This window comes from Eublepharis macularius, chromosome 14 (genome assembly GCF_028583425.1).
Source record: "Eublepharis macularius isolate TG4126 chromosome 14, MPM_Emac_v1.0, whole genome shotgun sequence".
Classification (NCBI taxonomy): domain Eukaryota; kingdom Metazoa; phylum Chordata; class Lepidosauria; order Squamata; family Eublepharidae; genus Eublepharis; species Eublepharis macularius.
The window spans coordinates 48,971,416-48,999,127 of NC_072803.1; the positions used below are offsets into that span (position 1 = coordinate 48,971,416).

The window sequence follows — 27,712 nt, forward strand, 5'->3', positions numbered from 1 at the left end:
GGTTGGGGAAATGGTGTGTTTACGGTGGAGGTTTAAACCCTCACCCAATGATCCCAAACTGAATCACCCCCCGCCTCCCCAATGCACCTGGCAGTTAATTTCTGAACATGAAAATGTCCCAGGCCATGCCTGGTAGGAGAGGATGTGGGGCACACGTGATGGGGGGAAGGGCAGGATGGGGACAGCATATTGTTAGGCCCTCAGGATTCAAATTTTTCTGGGTTTTGAGGGGGACACCGCAGCACTCAGGGGTGGCTGGTAGCAGCCTCCAGTGGGGAGGAGTGTTGCTGCTATTCCCCCCCGCTTCCAAATTCACCCGCTGTGAATTCATCCCTTCCCACTAGACTAGGCCAGACAGCTCAGAAGGAACAGCTGCTTCTCCTCTTATCTGTGAATTCTGTGTGTGGATTGATCCGGATCCTTCTGTGTCTTGCAAACAAATGACTCATCTGCCCTTATAAGGGGAGGTGGGCAGCCTTTCCCTGCCGCCTCCCTCTCTTTGGAGAGCTTGGAGGTGGCTGTTGCTGGGAGCTTCCCTGTCTCAAAACGAGGCTGAGAATCTAGTGAGGGGGGAAGGCAGCCCACGCCTTAGAAACAGCAGGAACAGAGAGATGGGAGGGATAGGGGAGTCCCCAAGCGACAGTTTTTGAAGCACAATAAACAGTAGGTTGGTCTCTCTCTCTCTCTCTCTCTCCCCCATTCCAGGAGGAGAACATTTGTTTACACTGGGCAGCTTTTTCAGGATGTGTGGACATAGCAGAGATCTTGCTAGCTGCGAAATGTGACTTGCATGCAGTGAACATTCATGGGGATTCCCCCCTGCACATTGCAGCCCGAGAGAACCGCTACGAGTGTGTAGTGTAAGTATTGGCACCAGCAGTTCCTTTGCTTTCAACTTTATCATTTGTTATTTGCATGCCCTTCTCCGAACAATTCAAGGTGGCATACAGCCCCCCCCCCCCACCTTTACTCTTCATGACAGTAAGTTGAGCCAAAAGACAGTGGCCCATCCTTCAGACTCTTTTTTGTGGTTCAGTCACAACACAAGCTATGTGAAGGGAGACTGGAAAAAGCATTTGGCTTCCTTGCACAATTCCTCTTCATCCCTGTTTTGTGCACAGTGAGCACATTCGTACCTTCCCAGTTGTTGATAAAGATTGTCTTTATTAATTCTGCAGTCCAGGATAGCACTTGTCTTGCAACCTGTTTTCTTACCTGGCCAAATCACGGTGGTTCACTGCCAGATATGCGGACCATAGTTTGTCTGACACAGGGGCATGTGGCCCTGAGGTTTCTCCCAGGCTCCTTATCAAACCTTGATGAGATGCCTTCTCACTCGGGAGTGGGGGGGTGTCTTAGGGGTGATTCCTCCCGTGCTAAGATGCCTCCCCTCATGCTAAGATGCCTCCCCCCACCTCAGAACAAAAGGAACATTCATGGCAAGTCCAACCTTCTTTGTTCCCTCTGAAACGTGGTCTGGCATGACATCTTACCCACGCTAATAGACTGTCACTCAACCACTTTGTGGCTGAGTGGGAATTAGAGGGCAGTGCCTCGTCTTAATCCAGCACTCTAAGCACGATACCACCACACTGACTGTTGCTGGGAAGAGATGTCTTTCCTGCCTTGAGATGTCTTTCCTGTTTGATTGCAGTCCTGCTTAATTGCCACTTTTTACCCCAGGAAAGTCGGGTATGTGCTTCTTCCATCCCCCTTTTCACCTTCCCAACAACACTGTGAGGCGGGTTAGAGAAAGCCAACGGGCCCAAAGCCATCCCAGTGAGCTTCATGGCAAAGTGAAGCTGGTTCTTCTTTGGGCCAGCACTACCTGGGACACCACACGGAGTCTCTTTTGCTCCTCTTCTGGCACCTGGAGGCAGTGGATATGGATGCTATGTGACTGTTTACCGCACATTTAAGAGCACTTCCAGGCAACGCTGCGGTGGCCCTCCACCCTATGGAACAGCCTAGTTAAAGAGGTCAGGAAAGCTCCCGCTCTCCTGGTTTTCTGCAAATGATGCAAAACTGAATTATTCAAGAGGGCTTTTTACTCAGATAGCAGGGCTGTACTGTAGGGAGGTGGTCCCAAAGAGATGCAGGATTAAAAGGACAGGGACTTTGCTTCTATGCCCTGTCTGTTGCTGTAAGTATGATCCTACTGGATAATTTATATGTTGTTTAATATGTCTGTCGGAGGGTTGCATATGCTTTGTTTAGCATTTTGTTAACTGTATTAGATTCCTGCTAGCTTTAAAGCTTTGCAGATTTGCATTTGTATACCCAATTACACTGTTTATTGAAATGTCTTTGAAATTGACTGTGTAATCTGCCTTGAGTCTCAGTGAGAAAGGCGGACTATAAATAATGTAAATAAATAAATAAACAAACACTCCTGCTTTCACTTATAGAACTCTAGTTCCTGACAGGGGCTGATTCCACACATGTTGGATAATGCACTTCCAATTCTCTTTAGAGATCATTTGGAACTGGATTTTTTGAGTGTGAAACAAAAAATCCACTTCCAAACGATAGCTAAAGTGCACTGAAAGTGCATTATCCAACGTGTGCGGAATCAGCCCATGGATGCAGTGAGAGATCTTGGGTAGTGCTCTGGCTTTGCATGAATACCTCCCTTATACTTTCTGCTCCCACGCTGCCCACCCCTAACCCTTGCTTTCTCAGGCATCCCAGGGAATATTAGGGGTGATTCAAACATGATTTGCTTTTGATACCCCATTACTTTGTCTATCCCTTCCTCAGAACACTAGAGCTCAGGGTCCCCCCCCCAGTGAACTTGAGTGGCTGTAGAATCAGGAAGAATGAAAGGATATACTGCTTTATACAACACGATTGACTTGTGGTATTCACTTCCACAGGACGCAGGGGTGGCCACTAGTTTAAATGAGTTTAGACAAACTCATTGCTTCGTCTTATGTATATTTATGCTGCATTTTGTCTGACATCCCCAAACCAGCTCACTAATTCTGTAAATTGCAGCAGTCTTCTGATGAAGTGAAGACTTCCCATTTAAAACTATGAAGAGATGCAAATTGGATTGAAGTAGAGATGGGAATGGGGAAAGAAAAGAACAGATTGAAAAACAAAATTTTAAAAATACTGAACTACAAAACAAAACCCAGCAAAATCCAAATAAACAAAAACCAACCATCCCTCCCCCAGTATTCATGGGAGAGCATTTAGTTCTTCTGAACTTGGGGGATGGGAGAGACATAGAAGGGCCTCTGAGCTGGTCCAGAAGGAGGCATGGGGTACTTACTGTCTTCACTATCTGCCTCTTTCTCCTGGCTGTCTGTCACAGGGCACTTGGCCTTATATGACCGCCATGGCTCAGGAAGTGTCAGGGTCAGTTGAACCAGTAAGAGACATGTGGTAGTGTCTTTTAGCCATGATAGCAAAATGGAGCCTCCGTGTTCAGAGGCAGTACACCACTGTATACCAGCAGGTTGGTAGCAGCAGCAGGGGAAGGAAAACTGTTTCCTTCGTGTCCTGCTTGTAGGGTTCCCAAAGGCACCTGGTTGGCCACTGAGGGCTGCTCCTGCAAGCTTCTCCTGTTACTCTTCATGCGGCATGTTTGAGGTGCGTTGTGCAAGCCATCTTTTAATGTTCACCTCACTGAACAATGTACATGCCATGAGTAAGACAGATAGGGCAAAATGATGGCAGCAGAATTGCGTATCCAGACAATTTTAAAAGCCACAAAATGTGCGCCAGTCAAAAAAAGGTCAAAATCTTATCCAGAAAGCCAACTGAGACGTGTTCGTCCATGAACTTCTGTTCAGTTTCAAGAAGCTCCAGTGCTTTAGATCTTTGCCAACATGTAAAAGTTCTGTCTTTTGCAAGCTTGACCATTGCAGTCACCCTTATGATAACTGAAGGAAGAACACTGATGGGCATGTGAAATTTCCCTGCAGTAGAGATGAGTGTTTCTGCATTCATTTAGAGCTCTGTTAGCTCACCAGTACCATCAGGAAACCATTTTTGGCAGTGAGGATGGAGCTGACCTTAGTGGCTTCTCCTCTTGCCCCTTGATATTACTAGTTCTGTGTTGCTGTTTTCAGAGTTAGAAGCAGCTGTTGCATGGACTGTAGTTACATTACTGATGTGTCTTCTGTCTCACAGCCTCTTCCTGTCCCGCGGCTCAGACGTCACTCTAAAGAACAAGGAGGGTGAGACGCCCCTGCAGTGTTCCAGTCTCAACTCTCAAGTCTGGGTAGCTCTGCAAATGAACAAGACCCTCAAAGAGTCGACTCCTGACAAACCTGCACAGATGGAGAAGATACTGAGCAGGTGTGAGCTTGAGAGCCTTGCCCTCCTCCATGTGCTGCAGCCAGAGACTGCTTTTCTGGATGTATTCAGATGTTAGAGTAAACCATCATGTCTTGGTTTCATCAAACCCTTGTTAACTTGATGTCCAAGTGTCAATTGTTAAATGAACCTGACTTTGTCAATGGACACCTAACTGGGATTTCAAACTAGGGCTTGTAGCTGGTTTGTTAACTGCGGTTTGTACTCATTGCAGTTTGCTTTGATGTCTGAATGCACAGCTACCCCATACAGCTCCATGCCTCCAGAGGCAGCCAGAGAAAGTGCAATAAATTGTCAAACCAGGGTTTGTTGCTTTTATCTGGTAGGCTGACTATAGTTGTTTGTACAAACCAGTATACTGTGATGTCTGAATGTAGCCTGTTTCTGAAAAGTTGCAGCTCTGGATAAGAAATGTCTCATTGAGGCTGAGGTGCCAATTTGCCATGCATACAGAGATGAGAATCTGCAGCAGAAAATAATGACACAGAAATCATAGGAAGGAAAAAGGGTCTAGATAATTTCTTTCAAGTTTGGAAATCCTAAAATGAAAGGCAGACTTGACTTGCTTCATGCACGTGTGGGGGGCTGTTTAATACACTATCTTGATGGAAGGCAGTGTCTATGTGTCTGTCTGTGTATCTGTTCCTGTGGCTTAAAGTGATTATTTCCTTCTCCCTCCTGTAACAGAGACATCGCCCGGGGTTACGAGCGGATCCCAATTCCATGCATCAACTCTGTGGACAGTGAGCCTTGTCCTAGCAACTACAAATACGTTTCTCAGAACTGCGTGACTTCGCCCATGAATATTGACAGAAACATCACTCATTTGCAGGTTAGGCAGGCTGCTTGCAGCTTCTTCTCTTTTTCCTCCTCCTTCCCCCTTCCCTGGGGTGATAGAGGATGCTCGCTGCTCGGCACGTGCAGGTGTGTGGGTGGACAAAAGTGACAGGAGCGCGCACAGCCAAGCAGGGATCATTAGCTGGCATTTCTCTCCTTCCTCGTCCCTTTCCTCCGTGCGGTCCTTCTCTGCATTTGATGCGTCTGGAGAGGAATTTCCTAACTCTGTCCTGTTCTCTTGGATATGGGGTGTCCATTGGGGGGACATTGTGGCAGGACCACAGCACCTGTTCTAGTGCTTATGTTTTCAAGTGGAACGTTTCTCTCTTGTGATGCTTGGCCCAGAGGTATTCTTGCCTAAAAGCTCCACAGGGCAGTTCTACAGCAAAGGGCCTTGGATTGGGAGTCCAGTGACTTCATTGGCATCACCGTTCTAGCCTAAATTACGCCGCCAGGATTGGAACTCCTTCTGGGCCCAAGACAGCTTTTGTGGGAAGATCTCCTCTTTTTCTAGCACTGGCACCAATCACGCAAAGCCTTATGCGCATGATGCCTCCGTAGCTCAGCTGACTACGTCGCTTGAGACTTTGGTAGCTCAGCTGCCTACGTGACTGCATCACACTTGTTCTTTGGCTGCAGGCACACGGATGACTGACTTGTTTGTTTCTCCCTTTCAGTACTGTGTATGCATAGATGACTGCTCCTCAAGCAAATGCATGTGCGGCCAGTTGAGTATGCGCTGCTGGTATGACCGGGTGAGCACTTCCGTTCTGAGTTATGTGGGTTCAGGAAAGGGTGGATTTGTGTCTGCTGCAACAACAATTTGAGGCAGGCTAAGGAGAGTCCAGGCTAAATAAAAGGAATTTGTTACTCTGAGACCACTAGCCTGTGGTGTCCTCAGCCTGCAGTGTTAGACTAGAGTCAGGGAGACTTGAGTTGAAACTTGCCAAGAAATGCATTGGGTAATCAGTTACTGAGTGATTCCACACACGTTGGATAATGCACTTCTAATCCTCTTTATAGATCATTTGGAATGGATTTTTTTGCGTGCGGAACAAAAAATCCACCTCAAACGATTGATAAAGTGCATTGAAGGTGCATTATCCAACGTGTGCGGAATCAGCCACTTTCTCTTAGCCTAGCAGAACTGTTGCGGGGCGGGGGGGGGAAATGAGATGGAGAAAACTTGTATGCTGCCCCTGGAGAAAGGGCAGGGTAAAGTATATGAGGTAGGTAGGTGCAAAGACTCAGGAACGTAGGAGTACTTGGTTTTCTCTCTGATCCACCCTTTGTCTCCCCAAGAATAAAATCTAGCTAGTGCCATGAGGTCGTGATGAGGGTTAGTACAGGTTAAGGTGTTTCAGCCCTTGCCTGTAGAGGGCACGCCTTGCCAAATCTCAATAGTGCTGTCCTAGATTTCCATTAACTGGAAGGATGCCTCTGCCTCGGTTGGCCCGTATGTGGCACTTTCAAGCCTGTGCCTGACGGGGCCTGTTGGCCTCAGTCGGTCAAGTTCCATTTTGAAACACACGCATGTTTTTGAGTACACAAGCAGCCAGCTCAGAGAGACACTGCTCTGATTTAGCCCCATCAATTGGCCTTTATTTCCAGACGCATTCTCTACCATGAAAGCTCTCTGCATTATGTTAAGTGGCAAGACTGAAGAGGGGGAAGGTAAAGGTGGGATATTAAGGAATGATGGCAATGCCAGGGATTGTGAGCCATTGGCAAATGCTGCTGATACATTTTTCGTTTTTTACTAAGATCATCCTAAGAACCCTACTGGATAAGCCCAAATATCTGTCTAGTCCAGCAGCCTCTTTCCCACAATAGCTGCCAGGTGCCCCTGCGAAGCCCACAAGCAGGGCAGGAAGACAGCAGCCATCCCCTTCTGGTGCCTCCCCCCCCCCATGTATATTCACAGGTGTGCTGCCTCTAAACCCAGAGGCTCTATTTAGCTGTCATGGCCATTGCTAGACCTGCCCTCCTCCCTTAATTTGCCTAATCCCTTTTTAAACTATCTAACCCAGGGATCGATCATTGAATTTGCCTATGTTCTTTCTGTCTGTGTCTGTCTGTCTGTGTCTGTCTGTCTGTCTGTCTGTCTTTCTTCCTTCCTTCTTTTTCCTTTTTAAATCTTGTAAATTGCATGTATGTACCTGTTACATGTACATTAAAATGTCGTGATATTGATTGTACTGGCTCACACTATGTAATCCACCTTGAGTCTTAGTGAGAAAGGCGGACTATACATGACGTAAATAAAATAAATAAAATATGGCAATGCGTTTCATGTTAATTCTTGCACTGCGTCTGTCCTGAATTTACTGCCAGTCCATTTCATGTTCCATCCCAAGTTCTAGTGTTCTATGTATGACGGAGGAATTTCTGTCTCTCCACCTTCTTCACACCCTGTATAGTTTTATGAACTGCCATCATGTTTCACTCCTAGACCTGGTGGACACAAGCAGGAGAATGAAGTGGCAGAATGGACTGCACCATCTGCAGATATGGGAGAACACAGAGGATTTTGGAACATCTGCCGTGTGTTAAAAAAACTCCCTACAAATAAGAAATTAGCACAGCAGTCAAAAAGAGGGGTCTAACATCTCTGTGCTAATTTTCTGTTTGTCTAGAGATTTTTATGCAAAGGAATATTTAAATCTAGAACTTTACCTGTAGTCTGAATTGGTGTAGTCCATTCTCCTCTCATTTCCCCCTCCTCTTCCTGCAGGTCTTAACTTTTTTTTCTAAAGTTCTAAATGCTTTCGTTTGAAATCTAGAAAATTGCTAGGTTTCTTGTTCTTTTTCTTTAAATCAGAGTTGAGATTCTCTGGCAGCCATTTACATTCCAGAAACCATGGTGCGAACTGACTAAATAAGCATAGACCCTGCTTTGAGACCAAGTGCCAGCATCCATATCTGAGGCTGCCCCTTTTGAGAAAAAATAGGTTAGGTGTAGATCACATAATGAGATGACATGGCCCACTAGAAAAGACAATAATGCTAGGAAAAGTGGAAGGCCCAGCATGAGTTGGCTTGACTCAATAAAAGAAGCCACGACCTTCCATTTGCAAGATCTGAGCAAGGCTGTCTATGACAACATGATTTCAGAGGTGGTTCATTCATGGGGTTGCCGTAGTGACTTGATGGCACATAACACATATAGGTTGCGAGTACTGGTGCCAGGACGCAACAACACACACACGCACACAATCTGTGACTCATCCATTCACCTAACTCATCCTTCTGCTGCTTGGCCTCTCTACAGGATGGTCGCCTCCTGCCTGAATTCAATATGGCCGAGCCGCCTTTGATATTTGAGTGTAACCATGCATGCTCATGTTGGAGGACTTGCCGGAATCGTGTTGTGCAAAACGGGCTCAGGTGAGTCTGTTGAATGTTTTGCCTACCCATGAAACCCAAGGAGGGCTTCTGACAGCACGGAAGTGGATCTCCGTTAAACATGTAACACAAAGCTGGAGAAGCTTTGGTCAAGAGTAAGGAACGGATCAGAATATTGGTGCAATTGCAATATGCTATTCTCACCCAGCCCACTTCTCAGCTGTGGGAAGTATAAGGCTTCCAGGGGTGTGGCCATGGTTCAGTGGGATAGAGTGCTGGCTTTACAGTCGAAAAGACCCAGGGTCAGTCTTTAGCATCTCCAGTTAATGGAGTCTCTGGTAGCAGGTGCTGGGAAGACCTCTTCCTGACACCTTTGAGAGTCACTGATCATCAGAGTATACAGTTCTGGACTAGATTTTGGCTTGGCATGAAGGCCAAATGGGTAAGGACAAATCTTGTTAGGATTTTTAGAAAATTAAACAAATGCTGCAGGTGATTTTCAGGGTTTTATGAAATTTTTCATTTTGGGTGAAAATGTTTACATTGATCAAAGCTTCTCTTTCATCACTCCGCTTTTTCTGCAGCATGGTAACATTGCATTTGTTAAACCATACATCTGAAGTCATTCGATCAGATACTGAGCCGATCATTTATCTGCCTCCTGATGCATTTCCTTTTGTTCTTCCTTGGCTTTGTTCTAGGATTGTCACCCAGTCAGAGGAATTTTTGTTGATTAATTGTATGAGTTGCTGTTGATTGATTAAATCTCAACAGATTTGCCTATGAGAAATTACAATAATTGTGTCTGTGTGCTGCTTCAAGTGCCATCTTACAAGTGGCATTTCCTCCCCTCTCTCATGCAGAAGGCAAAGCCTCTTCTAGTACCATCTTAGAGGTATTACTGCCTCTCTCATATAGGGAGGGAAGCTTCTTCTAAGATGGTGGTTGCAATCAGTTATATGTGGCAGCTGGAACTCTTATCATAATGGACTTATGTTTTCTGTTTTCAGGGCATCCTTCCCCTTATCATATTAGATTAGGAGTTTCAATTCACTGATAATATATAGTTACACCCAGGGCTTTTTTTCTGGGGAAAGAGGTGGTGGAACTCAGTGGGGTGCCAGCACAGGGGGCAACTCTTGGCGGGAGGTGGTACGTCTGGTACCACATGTGCATGTGCAAAGTGCATGCATGGTGCCAGGGCCAATGACGTCACTTTGGGTAAGCTGGAACAAGGGGAGAGTTTTTAAAAGTTTAAATCGCCCTCGGCGAAAATGGTCACATGGCCGGTGGCCCCGCCCCCTGATCTCCAGACAGAGGGGAGTTTAGATTGCCCTTGCAGATGGCAATCTAAACTCCCCTCTGTCTGGAGATCAGGGGGCGGGGCCACCGGCCATGTGACCATTTTCAAGAGGTTTCGGAACTCCGTTCCACCACGTTCCAGCTGAAAAAAAGCCCTGGTTACACCCAAACACTGTGTTTGTGAACTGGAGCACACCACAGAAGTAGATTCTGAACATGCTGTTGCTAATGAAGCCGCAGGCTGATCCTGTGATGGTCGGCGAGTATTTGAAGTTTCAGGGGAGGGGGAAAGCAGTAGATGCAACTGGGGGAGCAGCACATAAGTGGGAACATCAGTGACCCATTTTGTAGAAGTGACGAAATGACTTGCTTGAATCAGAATTCGTATCAGAGATTGGATTCGATTTCAAGCTGTAGTCTGAGAGTATTGCCAGATTCAACACGGGGCCTCGAGGGTGTATCCAGTGCAGACACTCATGAGTTCTGTCTCTTCCTGTCTTCCAGGGCTCGATTACAGCTTTATCGGACAAGGAAGATGGGCTGGGGTGTGCGGTCAATGCAGGACATTCCATTGGGGACCTTTGTGTGCGAGTGAGTGCCTTGTCTTTTGAGAAGCTGGACAACTAGCAGGAGCGCTACATGGAGAGGGAAGAGAAATCTCCCACAAGAATTTGTAGAGAACCACAATTACTTAACCTGACAAAGTGCTGAAATATACAGACTTCTCTGACTTGGTCCATCTCGTCCCTTTGCTATTATATGTGAGCAATCGAGGCTTTGGCAGGATCAGAGCCAAGAGAAAAGAGATTGTGGGCTCTGGGTCATCATTGCCTATGCGGTTTGTGGCCTTAAGCCTTCCTTGGAGGTATGGCTCATTGGCAGAGCAGCTGCTGAGCAAAGAGAAGGTTCAAACCCCAGCCTGTCTAGTGAAAAAAAATCCCAGATAGCAGGTGCTGGAAAAGACAGTCCTCCAACTGAGAGAAGTGTTGCCTGTCAGACAAGATGGTACTGAGCCAGATAAACTGGTCATCTGACCCAGTGCAAGGCCACTGGGGCCACTCACACTCGGCTGCTGGTCCTGAGTAAACCAATTACAAGTGCAACTAGTTTAGCAGCTACCATGTGATGATGCTAAACATCCATTCAGAGGCATCCAAGGGCAGGCATGTTGCCATCGGTCTGCTCGCCTCCTCTTCTTTTGGCCTGGATAGAATCACGTGTGTGGTCCTGGCCAGCTCCTCTAGCTACCAAGGGCCAGAGCAAGCAGCTGGACTAGTACCCTGAGGGCAAAGATAGGAAAAGGATGCAGAGGGTTGTGCTGGCTGTGAATATTTGCTAGGCCGCATGAAAGAATAGGAGCTCTTTTCTGGAATATGGTTCATAAAACTCAGTTCAAGGAAGGATTGGAAAAAAGGTTGTTGCGGGGGGCGGGGCAGAGAGCAAACTTCCATCCTTGTGGCTAAACAAAAGCTGCAGCAGCACAGTGCTCATATGAAAGGGCATGGAATGAGGATTATAGGCTCCTCCTACATTTGGAACGTGAGTGGGCTAGTAGCAGGAATTTCTTTTGTTGTAGGCAGCTACTATTAATAATAACTGCGTATATGCAGCGCTGTTCTAGACAGATTAGTGCTCAGCTCAGAGTGGTGAACAGATCAAGCTGGGTAGCCATGTTAGTCTGTCTGTAGCAATTGAAAAGAGCAAGAGTCCAGTAGCACCTATAAGACTAACAAAATTTGTGGTAGGGGATGAGCTTTCGTGAGCCACAGCCCACTTCTTCACACACAGCTAGAACGAGAATCCATCTGTCCTTATATCTTGGAGAGTGGAGTGATTACAGAAGCCGAATGATAAATAGCTGGTGAACAGAGTGGTGAACAGTCAGTGTTACTATCCTCACAATACAGCTGCAGAGCTGCGGCGGAGAGGAGTGGCTTACCTAAGGCCATCTACTGAGCTCATGGCAGTAGTGGGATTCGAGCCAACAGAGTGCTGATTCCCAACCTTACCACTATGCTATAGCAGCTCTAACAAGTTGGCATATAATCAGTCCCTTAAGCAAGGGCAGGAGCTAAACTCCCCCTGCTGAGTTTTTTGGACTGCCCCATCAACCTCTGTTGAAAATGACCTGCTGCTGAGATTCTCATGGATGGTTCCTTTCAGAGGGAACATCCAGCGTGTTTAGTGAACATAGCACAGAGGTGTCGCAAGCCAGGATGTTTCCTTTGGAAGTGCCAGCGCAGCTTCTGGGTCTCAGTGCCACGAAGCGTCTTGGGTAGCAGCTGCACGTGTGCTTCCCTGAGCAGCCCCAGGCAGTTGCATCCTCGGCAGCACCTGGCTGGATGTAACTTCTTCTCGGCAGCCCAGGTGGTTTTTACTGTTCCTGCAATGCTGTAGAGCTGTATTAGGCAATGCAAAATCGGAGGCTTGAAAGGTAGCTGGGCTCTGGAGATGGCACACAGTGGAGGCAGCCTAGCCTCCATCTTCTCCGCATGTGCCTGATGAGTAACTTGGTGTCAGTTTCTGTGCTGTTAATTAGTCTGGAGTAATTACTTCCTCTTGTTTCCATATTTGCAATAATTGGTGTTAAGGAGAAGCCCCATTTCACCCATTAATGAAAGAGAGCGGGGGAAGATTAGCCCTTTAACCACTCTTCTAGTAAATCTGGAAGAGCGCTCAGAGGGGATGTTGGGAGACAACAAATCCATGTTCAGCGGCCTTGAGTAGGTGCCATGGCTTTGAAAGCTTCTCTGTAAACAGCAGGGCTGGAGCCTGTGGAGTCCACAGATGGCTCTTTGCCCTGGCAGTGGCCAGCTGTGCTCCACAGTCCATCCGAAAGAGTTATTTAAGCGGCTTAATTGAGGATTGCTTTAAAAGGGTTAATTACAGTTTCTGTTTTGTAAAGGAGGATTATATGATGCTCGAACATCAGTAGACGAACACAGCTTTTTTCTCAGAGATTCTTAAGAATGTGTCCTCATACTTTGCACCATCACTGAGAAGTCAGGCAGGGCCTAGCAGCAATTAGTGCATTACAGTGCCCTTCTAAGCAAAGTTACACCCTTCTGAGTCCATTGTTTTCACTTGGTTTAGAAGGGCAGAACTCTGTTTAGGATTACACTATCTATTGATTGATCTATCAGTCTGTTGATATTTCCCAAATGTAATTTTATTTATAGGTCACTTTTTGTCATAACTGCTTCCAAGGTCCAATTTAAAAACAAAACACTTCACAGTTAAACTGATTCACACTTAGAACTGTTTTTTCAATCAATAGTGGGAAGAGCTGCTAACCCAGTAACAACAACAGTAGGACAAACAAAGCAGAGTGACAGAATAAGCAGAACAAGCAGGAAGTGAACGTGCTTAATCTAATTGCTGACGGCACAGTTAAAGGTTTCACTCCTGCACAAAGAGAGGAGAACCTGTGCCTGCCAAAGCTCCAGCAGAAAGGATATTTAAGGAACAGGGACCATCATAGAAAAGGCCCTGCTCCTTGCTGAGGACAGCTTAGTATCCATTGATGGTACCCAGAGCTGGGCTTCATTCTAGCAGTCTTCTGAGTTTTGTGATTGAACTCCCTGCAAGAGCGAACACTCAGCTATTTGCAGACGGGAAAGATACGGTGTGGAGATCTTAAAAATAAAAAATTATCTGCAAGAAGGCTGGTGGCTGTTTTTGCACTTTCGCAACTTGAAGGCTGATCTGCCTGCTCCTAAATCCCATCTTTTGGTGGCGCCATGCCAAGCATGTGACCTGCCTCGGGCTTTGAAGTGGTATGTAATACGAAAACTCGGGGGTGTTCAGTCTGCTTCAGTGCCTGTCACATTGCAGTTGAGTGATGAGCATGTGGGCCACACCCTAAGGACTGCCTTGTGCATTAGAGAAAATGCTGACCTCTCTAGGTCCAGATGTATGCAAACATGCCCCAGGTTTCTTAACCCTCTATGTGCCTATAGCCAAGCCAGCCAAAGGCCTAGTTGTGAGATCAGAGCAAGTTGGGTGTTTCCTACACAAACACAGCCTATGGGCTGTGGTTGTGTTAGTTTCATGTAAGCAAGGAGATAAAGTTGAGGAAGGGCAAGTCACATTTGGGGCCTGTGCAGCCTACAGAGTCTCTAGCCTCCTGGATACCTAGAAGGTGACATTCCTGGCCCAGAGGGGAGTCAAAAGGAGCTTTGCCCACCTGACCCAGGCAGATTAGCCTCTTGGCTTAACTCTGCAGAAGGGGTGCAGTGGCCAGGACAGGAGCTTAATGAGCTGGGAGAAGGACTCCTGCTGGGAAAGCAGCCCTAGCACCCAGGTGTCAGCAGGTGGAGATGATGGAAAGTAAACTGGCTGGGCTGCAGGAAAGCAATTAAGTACTGGAACTGGCTCTTCAAAGGAGCTGAGCCGATACATTTCATGGCAGCTTCCCCGGGGGGCTGGGCCCCTGAGGCCTGGGGGCTTCACAATTCTCTCTCTAATTCTGAACATGGCCCTAGATGTGGATTATTAAATACACAGATTAGGGCCATGGACAGGAAAGGGGGATCTTTCTACAAATTTGGGGAGACACCCAACTTTGCAGAAATATCACAACTCCTTTAAAAAAAGGGGGGGTTACAAGCACAAAACAAAAACCTAAATGAAGAGAAGTTGTCTGCATAAGCACAGAAAACGTAGTCCTGTCCCACCAACCACAGACTTACCAGTGTGGGGACAGCTGCCGACAAGACAGTCTGAGGCCTCTGGATGGGTCGGGGCTTGACACCTCCTCATCCACCCTGCCGGTGGTGGAGGCAGCCAACAGAGGGCTGCACCTGGCCTGGCCTGGGTGGACAAATGTGGGCGCTAGTTGAGGAGGGGAGAAGTAGGGCAGTGGGCGTGTGAGTCAGGCAGACAGAGGCACTGGCACTGCAGGCAGGCTGCCTAGCTGGCTGGCAAGTAGGAGGCCCGTCAAGGGAGCAAAGGGGAGGGGGGTGAAAAAGGATGAGTCTCCAGCCTGCATTCATAAATAATCAATTGCTAATATGTTTAGCCTAAAGAAAACAGCATATTGCCTTCATGTTGGGTTTTAGGGGCTTTCTAGAGTCATCTGGCTGGTCTCTGTGAAAAAAAGAATACTGAACTACAGAGACCTTCTGTCTGATCTCACGGGGCTCTTCTTAAGTTTTTCTGTCCCTTTGCGTTCCCGTTGTTCTGCAGATATGTTGGAGAACTGATTTCTGATTCAGAGGCAGATGTACGTGAAGAAGACTCCTATCTTTTTGACCTTGACAACAAGGTAGTGTGTTTGGCGGGGAGGGGGGGAGTTGAAGTGGGGGAGAGTGGGGGGAGGTAACAAGAGGCTCCCAGGACAAATGCAAGTGTTAAAATAAATTCTCCCATTTCACTGGACAGAACAATCTGCACATGGGTGTGATGGAAAGCTCTTTGCGCCTTTTGAAAAAGTGCAGTCCCGTTAGAGCATGGAATGTGGGCTGAGAAACTCAAGGGACTAATAACTGAGCGGGGATAAATTTTTTATCACATCACTGGCTCAGAAATTGCCTGGGTTGACTGCTGCTGAGCATAGCTCTTATCTGAAGTTAATAAGAGAGCAAAATTAGCCATTCGTCTTGTTACTGATAGTTTAATGACTCTGCGGCCATGTCCCTTCCCTATTCCCCCTCCACCGGTGTTCCTTATTGCCAAACTTGATTTTTGGACCAGGCTACCATCTTCAAAGGCCAAGGTGGTCTCCTCTTCTGCTTTTACAATGGAGGCTGCACAATGTATACACACCCAGCCCCCTCCCATCAAGATGTTCTATGTGTATTCTAATAATGTATAATGTAATAAGATGTATTATAATAATAATAATAACATTCGATTTATATACCACCCTTCAAGACAACTTAATGCCCACTCAGAGCGTATGTTATTATTATCCTCACAACAAGCAAAGGAGGTTTGCATAGCTTCTGGGTGAGCTGCAGGAGTGTTTTCTTCCTTCCTCTGATAAAAGGGAATTTTTATCAGAGAAAGAGGAAAACATACTCGCTTTCTTTCCCTAAGCTTAGTTTCTTTCCTATTCTGACATTTGCGCAGGAGCCAGGCCTCTAGGGTACAGCTTGATTCAGGGAAAATGTGAAAATGCGAGATTGTTGCCTTCAGAAAAAGGGGATGTGTGCACACATGCTTGAGACTTTTCCCCTGTAAGGATTAGCTAGCAGTGGACCATTGCTTCTTCTCTATGCAAGAAAGAATATACATCAACTTTTGCAACTTCCTCAGGAATTGCCCATGCTTTTTCAAACTTGTCTTCATAACTTCAAGGGTTAGAAACCTGAACTGAGTATGCTTCTGTGGCATTGTGATATATACAGACCCCAAAGTTGGGGACCAACTCTGCATTTCACAACAGTGCAGGAGGCTGTTTGTTGCAGGAGAGATTTCAGTTGTGCATCCAAAAAAGAAAAGGTGATCCCCGGTTTGGAATGCAAGGCAAAGATGATCAGACCTTATAGATGCAATTGATGTAGGCTGAGAGGAGAAAGGGGGAGGAAAGACTATTGGCTGCAGCCCTTTGAGATTCTTAGAGTGATCCACAAGAAGCGTTTCGCCCCCAAAAGGCACCACATGTTCCGTGAAGGGATCTTTCTTCAGTGAGTGTCTATAATTAAGGACCACCGCTTGCTGTTTTCTGCCAGAATAATTTTTTAAATGTCTCGCAATTCAAGGAAAGCCAAAAGTTAATCTTGCTGCTCCTGGAGTAATCTGCTGTCTCCCTTTTGTATTGGAATTTTAGGGTTCCGGGTACTCTGCAGCCACTGCTTTGGCGTTATTCAGCTGTCCAATTAAGTTTTAAGAAGAAGCCGGAGACTTGATTTGTCTTCCAAATAAAATACAGCAATTCTGCATATGTAGAGCATTCCTGTTCTTGCTCCCAGGGACATGTTTTGTCTGACTTCAGACACATAAGTTGTGTGTAGAAATGACTCGTTCCTAAATTCCTGACTGTAATTCCTGGATAATTTTTGTCAGTGATTCCCGATCCCCCTAGCTCTTTTGCATGCAAACTATGACCTGACCCTTGTGATTTTTTACATAACTTAGAGACACTCCAGAACCCCAAACTTAGGCCTGTCTAACTGGATACTATCCCCGCCTTTTGCCAGGATGGAGAAGTGTATTGCATAGATGCCCGCTTCTATGGCAACATCAGCCGCTTCATAAACCACCTTTGTGAGCCAAACCTCATCCCTGTGCGAGTGTTCATGTCCCACCAGGATCTACGCTTTCCCAGAATCGCCTTCTTCAGCAGCAGATACATCCAAGCGGGAGAGGAGATTGGGTATGTCCTAGCTCGAAGGAGCAGGAGAGGGGTGGGGAGGAATGGAAATAGGGGTCATTTTGACGGCTTGTTGGGTTGTCTTCTCTCACTTGGCACACCTCCCTGAAATGGCAAAGGAAGCAGTCCTTTTGTTGAGTAGGGAAAGCTGTTCAAACATGACTTGTTCACATGGATGCTTCGATTCAGATAGTGCAGTCGATACCTAAATAGTCCCCTATGCAAAACGTCCCCTTGCAGGAGCTGTGTGGCATCACCCAGGGTGCTGAAGCGAGAGAGCTGAAGCTGCTCCCCTTCCGGTTCTTTGCTGGCTCTGCTCCCAAGCAGGGCTGTCGCAGGGACCTTTTCTGCAAGGTCTGTGGTAGCCGAAAGCTGGATGGATGCGTGCTTCTTCGCTCAAGGAAGTGGGAAAGATAGCATTGGGATTAACTCTTGAGGTGAACATGATATGTGAAATGAGCACAAGAAGCTACGTTTGCTCACCGCGGCCCAGCTGGCTCGGCCTCCTACCCAAAATGTAGCTGTGCGCCGCCCCGTTAGCTTCAGTAGTGTTGTTGCACATCTCTCTTGGGGAAAGCCAGATTAAATACAGGAAGAGGAAAAACCATGTGGCTTGATGAAACTCTCTCTTTGGGGCCATTTTGTCCATTCCCCACCCCCCTACGCGCCCCCCCAGTCCCACTTTATGCTAATACAACACTTAGCAAGGGACTGGAGCGTCTTGAATCAAAAGGCCTCTTGGCTTCATCGTGCCTAAGTTGGAAACCTCTGCTTTCAACTGGCCAGCTGTGCTAGTGGCTCAGAGGTTATTCCTTGCCATGCTATGGCAGCTACTTCTCCTATTTTTAGGAAAAGGCAGCCCTGGGTGGACTGCCTCTTTGTGCCCTGGGTTACTGTAGTGGAGGGTGGGAGGGATAATGGAGGTGCTGTTTGCAATCCCCCTCTGTTTCTAGGCCGAGGCTGTGTTTTGGGTGAGGTTCAGTTTCTCTGAAAGGTACTTTGCAACCCACCCCGTTGCGAGATGCAACATAGTGACCATGTTTACTGAAAACCCTCTGCATTTGCAGTCTCAGGGAGCCAAATCAGGAGGTCTGTCAAGCCCTCTTCAGGCCACAGTACCTGTTTGATGGGCTGTGGTTGGCTTGGTAAGTTGCAGATGATGCAGGGCAAAGGCAGTAGTAGCTCTCCTAACTGAGGTGTCTTGGTGGAAGGAAACAGGCTGGCATTCATGAGACACAGGGTTGCCAGGTAGCTATTTCAGCATTGTAAGAGTTGCCCAGGTGACTTGCGCTGCAGGTAAATAGGCTGCTTCCAGAATTCTCCATGGCTTGTTACTTGGAGTCTAAATTTAAGGAAGGGCAAAAATACATTTCATTCATCAAGCACAATTTCCCCTCTCTCCTTCCTTCAAAGAGCGCCAGGTAGTCTACATGGCTCTACCCCCAGCTCTCTTATAGTCAAAACACCCCTGAGGTTAGGCGGAGTAGAGTGTGTGACTGGCCCAAGATCGCCCAGCAAGTTTGTGTGAATAAGCAGGGGTCCCCTTAGCCAGCACTTTAACCTTTACACCAAAATGAGTCATCCCAATATCTGCTGTCCCTCACACCTCTGGAGGTCCTTGAATCCAACTGATTGCTTCAGAACTTTTGCCTGAATGAATCTGGAAATGAAGGATGATAAAGGGAAAGGAGGAGGGAGGAAGCTGCGGCAACTGTCTGGCTGCTGCTCTGTCTAGAAAACATAAATGTGCAGCCTGAACCTATGTATCTCTACTCAGAAGTAAGCCACACAGAGATCAGTGGGTCTTAGTCTCAAGTAAGAAGGTCAAGGATGGCTGCCTTTGATAGAAAGCAGATAGCAGAAGAGAGCTGGAGTGGGAGGTCTCCCCATTAGTATTTGTTTGTGTTGCTCGTTCTTCACTATCTCTCCCTCTCTTCTTTCCATGAACTGAGAAAGAGACTGTGGGTCAGGGGTACATTACCTGCCTTGCCTACTAGAGGCTGCAGTCTCCAGTTGAAGGAACTCAGGTTGCAGGGGTTGAGGAAGGACCTTTCTTTGCCTGAGACCCGCTGGACTATGCTGGGCTAGTGGCCTGACTTTTAAGGGAGAGGCTGCAGCTCAGGGTAGAGCAGTTGCTTGCATCCTAAAGATCCAGCGTTGAGTTCAGTGAAAGGATATCAGAAAGCAGATGATGGGAAGGGCTTTTCTCTGCCTGAGACTTAGGAAAGCTGCTGCTAGTCACAGTAGAGAACAGTGACCTAGGATGGCTGGACTGGAAGGTATAAGGCACCTTCATATGTCCAGTTGATCTCTGCTTCTTTATGATGTTCCTGCCCTTGAGCGGGACACACCTGCAACCATGGCGCTTCCCCTTACCTCGGTCTCTTTTTTTACTTTTAGGTTTGACTACGGTGAGAGGTTCTGGGACATCAAGGGCAAATATTTCAGTTGTCAGTGTGGTTCCCCCAAATGCAGGCACTCCAGTGCCGCCCTGGCTCAGCGGCAAGCAAGCACATCATCTTCATCCCAGGAAGCACCAGAGAACGGACTCCCTGACACCAGCTCTGCAGCAGCAGCAGGGGTGGCTGCCCCCTTTTGAGGGCTTCTTTTGGCTTTCCAGAAATCCACAGATTGTATGCATTTCTCCGTCAAGGGTAACGTGGGAAAAGGAAACTTGCGAGCTCACAACACTCTGGCTTCTGGGACTGCCGTGACTGTTACCCGAGGAACGAATGTAAGCCTCGTGTTGTTGCCCCTGACCCAACATGCTTACGACAGGCCAGGAAGCAGCTGGCTTGACAGCGTGCGTCCAGGGGTGGCTGCTCCCATTTGTTTCACTCTGAATGACCCACACGGCCTCTCTTAATGTGACGCGTGTTCTCCAAGCCAAGGGGAGACTCTTTTCACACCCCTGTCTCCCTCTTGGAAGGCTGAAAATTGAATGGACTGTTCATGCCAAGTATCTCCAGTTTGCTTGTAATAAACTCTGCATACTTGATGATGAAATTTCTTTCTCAAAGCCAAGCCCTACTCTTTCAAGACAGCTCCAGGGGGAAGGCTTTGCTAGCGCGGAACCTTTCTTTTCCCTTGCTCGTTGGCCTGGGATTGAAACAGTGTCCTCTCTTAAACAGGTGCCTGCCAGTGGCCTAATCCAGTGCGTTAGACGTTTGCACTCTCTCCTGCACCCACCTTTGATTTCTCCAGGCCTGGCAGATGTTTCTCACGAGTCCTACCAGGGCTTCTCCGTTACAGACTGGCTCTTGGAGCATGTTGCTTTACTCAGTGTTTTTCCCTCCCACCCGTGGGCGTGTTTCCCTCTTCCATTATGCTAAGAAGCGTACAGGGAAATACTTTACATGACACTAACTTCTAATATGAAAGGAGCTTCTTTTTTAAAGAAAAACAAATCAAAAGGAAACTGGCATTTATAGTGACCCTGTTCGGGGCGTTTCTCAAGCGGGTGCTCCACTTGGGCCCTCCAAGGACGTGGCGCTGTGAGAAGATGACCTGTGCCATCCCCTCTGTCCAGTCTTGGCCTTTCCCTCCATGTTCATTTTAAAGCTACACATAATGAAGTTGGAATGAACCGATTTATTTTTTACCATTTGAGGTTGAACGTTTAAAAAAATCCAAAACGAGCCTGCCGCCGCTCTCCCTCACCCAAGTAACTAAAACGGTGCTGATTCTAGTGCGATTTTTACTCACTACGTGAATATAAATTTATCAATTGTATAAAGAAAGAAAAAGAACAAAGTGATTTTAGTATAAAATGCAGGAAAAAAACCCCACAATCCTTTTTTTAAATTGTTAGTATTGTAGTGTGAATAAATTTGTCATCACCTTTTGTGTGGTGGCAAAGCAGGTCATTTTAATTTTTTTTCATATATCTTTAAATACTGTAATTAGTGCAGTACCAAGTTTTGTTTTGGTTTTTTTTTCCTTTGTGCATCTCTTCTAAACCGTTCATATTGCTGGTTTTTTTGTTTTGTTTTTTGTTTTTCTGTTTATGTTTTTACAGTTCTGAAGGCGCCTTCTTACGGCTCCCCTCATTTCCTTGTTCTGTTTCAATGAGATCAATAAAAAGTGCTTTAAAAAACAGTGTGGATTCATTTTTTTAACCTTTCCCGTGGCTCCAGTAGAACAGAAGAAAGTAAAAGCTGAGTATCATTATAGGAAGCAGCTGTCTATCAAGTTCCAACTTTTTTCACCTTTAGCTCATTATTGCCTATTTGGCCTGGCAGTAGCACTATTTTTCTGATTCCTGCCATATAATATTTTTTTAAACATGCATGCTGAGGACAGAACCCGGGACCTTCTGCATGCAAAGCCACAACTAAGCTTTGTCCTTTCCCACAAATATGCTTTTGACCAGAAGAACCCATGCCGCCATGTGACCTGAGCAGAGCATCTTGTACCAAAAGGGGAACTTCCTCTTCCTCCCTCCTAATACCAGTTTTATGCTAGCTAATTATTTCAGAAGTATGGGACAATGGAAAGATCTGGATCCCTGGTGCAAACTTGGGAATACAGCGTGTGTGCCACTAGATGATTAAGCAACCACCTTGACAGTGCTCAGGGAAGTTGGGGAAATAGGATGAAATTGCTTCAGATCCCTACGGAGAACTTGGCGGGAGGGATTAGGCTAGGGGAGTCCCCCTATAGCAATTATCTGCATTGGAGGGAACAGAAGGAACTCCCTGTGTTTTCCATCACATAAGCTACGTTGGGAATCCTCCTGGGCAGAATTCATATAGCGGGTGTATCTTCCCACATGGGGTGAGAAGAGACCCCAGATGACCTCTCCCAGTGGTTTCATATTAGGGATTCCTCCATCCCCCCGCCACCATTCACCTGGCTGGCAGGGGGGGAAAGGCAGGAAAACAGGCCTCCTGGGTACACTCCCAGGAGTCCTGTCATTGCACTGCCCCAAGAATCCTCCTGTGCTTTGCAGCAGGCTGATTCGGACCCCTTTGTGAAGCTCGTGCGAAGTGCGTGTGCATGCTCCCGGGCCTGCACAATGACTTAACATCCCAGAAGTTATGTCGTGTGGACCCAGGAGCCCCTGCATGCAAAGCACGTGCACATGAGGGGGGGGGAAGGTGAGTGCCGGGTCCCCCCTCCAGCTGGGAGAGTAAGTGGACCTGGCTGCTCTATTTCATATAGATGTTAAACAGCATGGTGGACAAAATGGAACCTGTAGCATAAATGCTAGGCCAAGCGGAACGACCCTAGCACTACCTTCTGGAATGGGCCAGTCAAGGAACAATGGAACCACTGAAGCACTATGCCCACTGCTTCCAACCCAGCCATCCTATCCAGAAGGATCCCAAGGTATTGAAAGCCACCGAGAGATCCAGGAGAATCAGCGTGAACACAATCCCCAAGTCCCTCTCTCAGCAAAGATAATCACTCGGTGCAACTGAGGGCCAAGCTAGAAGTGACGAATGACACTTGAACGGCAAGTGGATTGAGTGAAGCGCAAGTGAACGGAGAAATACACTTGCCATTCAAGTGTCGTTCGTCACTTGTAGCTTCGCCCTGAGACGGGTTCTGTCCCAAACCCAGTTTTGAATTTGAATCAAATAGATAATCCATCTATTTCAAGACCACATGTTAAAGAACAATTTTATTCCAGCATAACCTTTCATCTGAAGAGTTGGGCTCTAGTCTAAGAAAGCTGATGCTGGAGTAAAATGTTATTTAAGGTGCCACTCGACACTCCTTCTTTAGCAGAGTTATCTTGGCCTTTATCTCAGTTATGAAAATAGTTCTCTAACAAGCAAGATATGAAGCCATGAGTCAGCTCTACAGCAAAAAGCCCTTATTGCATCTTATTATTATTTGATGCCCATTGCAGAAGAGTTGATAAACCTTGAATGGCCTTTTCTTCTAAGGTTTTGGACTGTTTCCTGGAGGTAATTATTTGCTTCCTGGGTCTTCAGTACTGCTCAAGGACCCATCAGGGTCAGGTATATTCTTCATGGCTGGGAATTGTACTATATCAGTATGGAATTTAGTATCTTGCAGAAAATCCCACTGGTGCATCTAGAAAATGTTGGGGGTAGCTGGTGCAACCTTGAATAATAAAAGGAGGCCAGTTGTTGGGAAGTGACAATTTGGTGCTCTGTAACCAAGTCCACCTCTATGGCTACCACCCTCAGGATAAAAATTTATAAGCAAACCTGTGATGTTGAATAGGGGTGCAAAATCAGCTTCTCTGGTACAGCATTCAAATTTCTTTGGCACATATGTAAAAATGTGGGAGGTGGAGGGTGCTACTACAGAATGCACATAGCTCTGTGTATTTGAGAGTTGAGGGTAGGACAGCATGGAAATGGCTTTGCATGTTAAGCAGTTTGCATATTGGAGCTCTTAGGGCTCTTCCTTACAGTGCCATTAATGTGTGCCAAGGAAAAGAATGCCTCAGATGTAATTCCTCATGTCAAACCAATCACAAGATCCCAGCCATGTGGTGAGACAACCATAGGCTTACCAGTTGCCTGCCAATGGCGGGCAATCTCCTGGGGGTTTGCCCAGTTGCCTGTGGATCAGTTGCCAGTGGTAAACCCTCCAGTGATCGCCTACCACTGACAGACAATCCAGGAAAGCGCACGCTGGGCATGCTTCCGGAGGGTGCGATGACATCACTTCCTGGAGTGACATGATTGTGCTGGCCAAAAGCCTGCTCCTGTGCTTTACTGGGGCCAATTTTAGCCTCAAACAGGCCAGAATCAGCTTTGTGCAAAGCATGGGAGCACGCCCGTGACCAGCATGATATCATTTCCAGGAAGTGATGTCATGCCTCTCTGGGAGCATGTGTGTGCAAAGTGCATGCAAGAGGAGACTCCACAGGTAAGTCCCTCCTGCTGGGAGGGGGGAACCTGGCACTTACCTCATGCCAGCAGCGAGGTCCTCTTCTGCGCAATAACGTCACAACAGGAAGTGACATCGTCGTGCTGGCCATGGGAGCACTCCCATGCTCTGTGCGGGGCCGATTCGGCCTGTTTGGGGCTCCGTGGCCAGCGCGACGACTTAAGTTCCAGGCCAGGCTCCATGGCCAGCGCGATGACTTAACTTCCAGGTCGCTGTCCTTTGGGGGAACGCACGCACAGCAGACACCTGGAAACCATAGTCCCCTCCCTTTTCCTGCTGGGAGGGTATAGGGATCGTCCTCGTGTAAGAGGTCTTTATGTAGAGGTTTGGATTCCAGATCAACTGGCGAATTTAGCAGATTGCTTTCCTTTTCTACTGCTCCCCTCTCCCTTTAAAAGTTTCAGGATAAATTTGGACCTGGAGAAAGAGAGACCAGACTGCTACTTTGCAAATGTCAGTCAGGGAAAACATTTTCATACACCAAATGAGTGCACTTTGTCTACTCACCAGGTCAACAGCAGAGGTGGAATCCTTCCCAACTTGTGGTAAATTCCTCTAGGAAAAGCACACTGTATAGCAATCACAGACTTTTCCTGTTGGCTGGTCTGGGAATGAAGCAGCCTGGGGCTACCTGCAGACAGCTGCACTCTTAGAGCCCGTCTGTGCGTCCTTCTGAATTCAAGGGGACATGATGCCCAATAAGAGTCCAGCTCTACCTACCACCTGTCCCTGCTGACCAAAGATTGTCCCTATTTGCTGGTACCTATCTGTGCTAAATCATTGCTCCTGTTTTTGCCTTCTGAAAAAATCTTATCCAAACTGTATCTAAATCTGTCATTCTTCAGGGTTCAATTCCCTCCCCTTAGATGGTAAATCTCTAAGCAGGGAGAATGAACATTGAGTGTTAAAATTCAAGTCCAGCAGCACCTTAAAGACCCACAAGATCTTCAGGGTATAAGCTTTATATAATACATTGTATGTTAACTTTCTGTAAAAACAGTCTTTTGGAATGATAGGCAGGGTGGAAATGAAATACAGAGTAAATACAGTGCACATGCAGGGATGGGGTCACCGACTGTGGGTTGGGAAATTCCTGGAGATTTGGGGGTCAGCCTGGTGAGGGCAGGGTATGGGAAGGGGAGGAACCTCAGTGGGGTATAATGTCATTGAGTCAACCCTCCAAAGCAGCCATTTTCTCCAGGGGACCTGAGTAGAGAAGGGCATCAACTGAAATACGAACCAAAGTTCATCACAAACTGGGCCGGTTCGTGGTTCATGAACTGGCAGTTCGTGGGAGCTCATTTCTCACGAACTGTGATGAGTTTTAGCCCAGTTCATTTGGCTTGTATTTCAGTTTGTCACTGCAGTCAGCCTGGCGCCGATCAATCAGTTTCCTAGGCAATGGGGCTCTCTGCAGGCCTTCTGCTGATCTGGAAGAGACGTTGTCACGAACCAAACAAGCCGGTTCATGAACCGGGGCAAGTTTGTGAAAGTCCATGGTTTGTGAAACACGACAAACCACGAACCGCACGGTTCGGAATTTCCCCAGTTCGTGCCCATCTCTAGAACTGACCTGTGTGGTCTGGATATCAGTTGCAATCCCAGGAGATTTCCAAGATACACCTGGAGTTTAGAAATCCTATGCTTGGACAACGGTAGTAAGTGTTCTCCCATAACATCCCTTACCTCTGGCTACCACAAGTATACACAAGTCCTACACAATGGGTTATATAATTTAATTTCCCATCAGTCTACAAATATGTATTGTGTGTCACAAAATAAGACAAACAGGCTGGAGCAGACCAGCAGTACAACTCACCCAGCATCTCGTTCCTCAGAGTGGCTAACCTGTAGCCCCAGGAAGCCCACAAGCAGGGGCCCAGATTCCCAGGCCTGTTGTTTTCCCCTAGCAACTAGTATTCAGGGGCCTCTAAACATGGTGGTTCCATTCAGCCACCATGGCTACTACTGGCCTTTGCCACTCCTTCACTTCTTTAAACCAGTTTCTCTAGAGTTGCCCTTGCATTTCACATGTTGGTGAGAAGAACTGTGGAAAATAAAATGCAGGCCAGCGTTCTTCTATTTGCCCTGAAGAACAAACACATTTGGATTTAGAACGTTTGGCAATGTATAATTGGAGTAGAGTTGCCAGCTGTGGCTTGGGAAATTCCTGGAGACTTGGGGTTGGGGCCAGGCAGGGTTGCCAGCTCCAACTTAGGAAATTCCTGGAGATCTGGGGGGTGAAACCTGGAGAAACCTGGAGAAAGTGGGGTTTGGAGAGGAAAAGGAGCTTGGCATGGCATAATTCCATACAGTCCACTCCCCCCCCCCAAAGTAGCCATTTTCTCCAGGGGAACTGATCTCTGTGGCCTGGAGACCAGTTGTAATTCTGGGAGATCTCCAGCCACCACCTGGAGGCTGGCAACCCTAGGGCCAGGAGAAGATTGGAGAGAGACGTCAGCAGGGAAGTGATGCCATAGGGTCCAATCTCTGAAGCTATCATTTCCTCCAGAGGAACTGGTCTCTGTAGTCTGAAGATCAATTGTAATTCTAGGAGAACTCAAGTTCCCACTGGAGGCTGGCGACCCTAAATTGGGAAACCAGGGTGGCATTGGGGGAAACTCAGCATGTAAAACTTGATATGAGAAAAAGGGTGTAGAAATGTTCCCATGTTTTCATCTATGAAATGTTGGTGGTGATTTAATTATTTTATTTATTTATTTTATTTATGTCATTTATAGTCCGCCTTTCTCACTGAGACTCAAGGCGAATCACACAGTGTGTGATTAGCAAAATCAGTAGCAAGGACAAGGGTAGGCATTTCCATACAGTGTCAAGGACATTTCCATAAATAATGTCATAGGGTAGATGAATACAAGTTTACAGAGACATAGCATTAGCAAGGATCCAATACAGGGTTGAAGGATTGCTGAAACAGAACATAATCCATTCTAGGATTGACATTAGACATTAGACAACATGATACATAGAGGGAAAAAAGTGATAGGTGTGGGGCCCCAGGAGGAAATCCTCCCCTTCCCCTAGAATCGGAATGTCAAAATAAACATATATTGATACAAAAAGAGATACAGCCTGTTTTTGAGAAGTAACAGGCAGAAAGAACAGAATAACATAGGTTTTAGGACTATTGCCAATATGGGTTTTCCTCAGCCAAGAAAGCCTCTTCAGATTATTTCCAGCATTCAGTCTAGATGTGGGAGACCCAAATCTATTCTGAGCTCTGAGGCTCCTTTCTGGCCAGAAGAAAGTCAGTATCTGCCTAATTTTACTCTGCATGCTTATTATTGTAGTGATAAGAGTTTATAATTTAGAGACATTCTCTTATAGTTAACTGTGTTAGGGAACTGGTAGTTTATGGACATGCCCTACCTAACATCACATAATTCTAGAACAGGGCTGAGGAAGGTTTTTCTCTTCATGCTGAAGTTGTTTGAGGCCATTCTTATTCTGGTAGATTTTATCTGTGGACCCAGCAATATTATAAGGTCTCATCTCCTTTCTGCCAAGGTCCCTGTGCCTTTAAGAGTTGTGCCAAGCAGAAACTCAGTAGAGAGAAGGGGGGCGGGGAGTTAAGATAGATATATTGTTTAGTTAGGATTTCCCCCTCCCAGAAATTTAGTAATATCTTTATTAGGACCAACTAAAATATAATGAAGTACTGGGTGTATTTGTCCAGGAAAGGGATTCTTGTAA

At 46.7% G+C, this 27,712-nt stretch overlaps 1 protein-coding gene across 6 annotated transcripts in view; it reads left to right on the forward strand.

Annotated features, from left to right (window-relative positions):
* The window catches only part of EHMT1 (euchromatic histone lysine methyltransferase 1), a 148,390-nt gene extending 127,167 nt beyond the window's left edge, over nt 1-21,223 (forward strand). For all 6 annotated transcript variants that reach the window (XM_054997507.1, XM_054997509.1, XM_054997506.1 and 3 more), the window contains 9 exons: nt 706-860; nt 4,141-4,308; nt 5,014-5,158; nt 5,841-5,918; nt 8,435-8,550; nt 10,315-10,401; nt 14,998-15,076; nt 16,953-17,128; nt 19,526-21,223. In XM_054997507.1, coding sequence (XP_054853482.1) covers nt 706-860; nt 4,141-4,308; nt 5,014-5,158; nt 5,841-5,918; nt 8,435-8,550; nt 10,315-10,401; nt 14,998-15,076; nt 16,953-17,128; nt 19,526-19,724 — 1,203 coding nt within the window. In that variant the 3' untranslated portion in view covers nt 19,725-21,223. The remainder of the gene's footprint in view (nt 1-705; nt 861-4,140; nt 4,309-5,013; nt 5,159-5,840; nt 5,919-8,434; nt 8,551-10,314; nt 10,402-14,997; nt 15,077-16,952; nt 17,129-19,525) is intronic.
* Nucleotides 21,224-27,712: the final 6,489 nt, after the last annotated feature.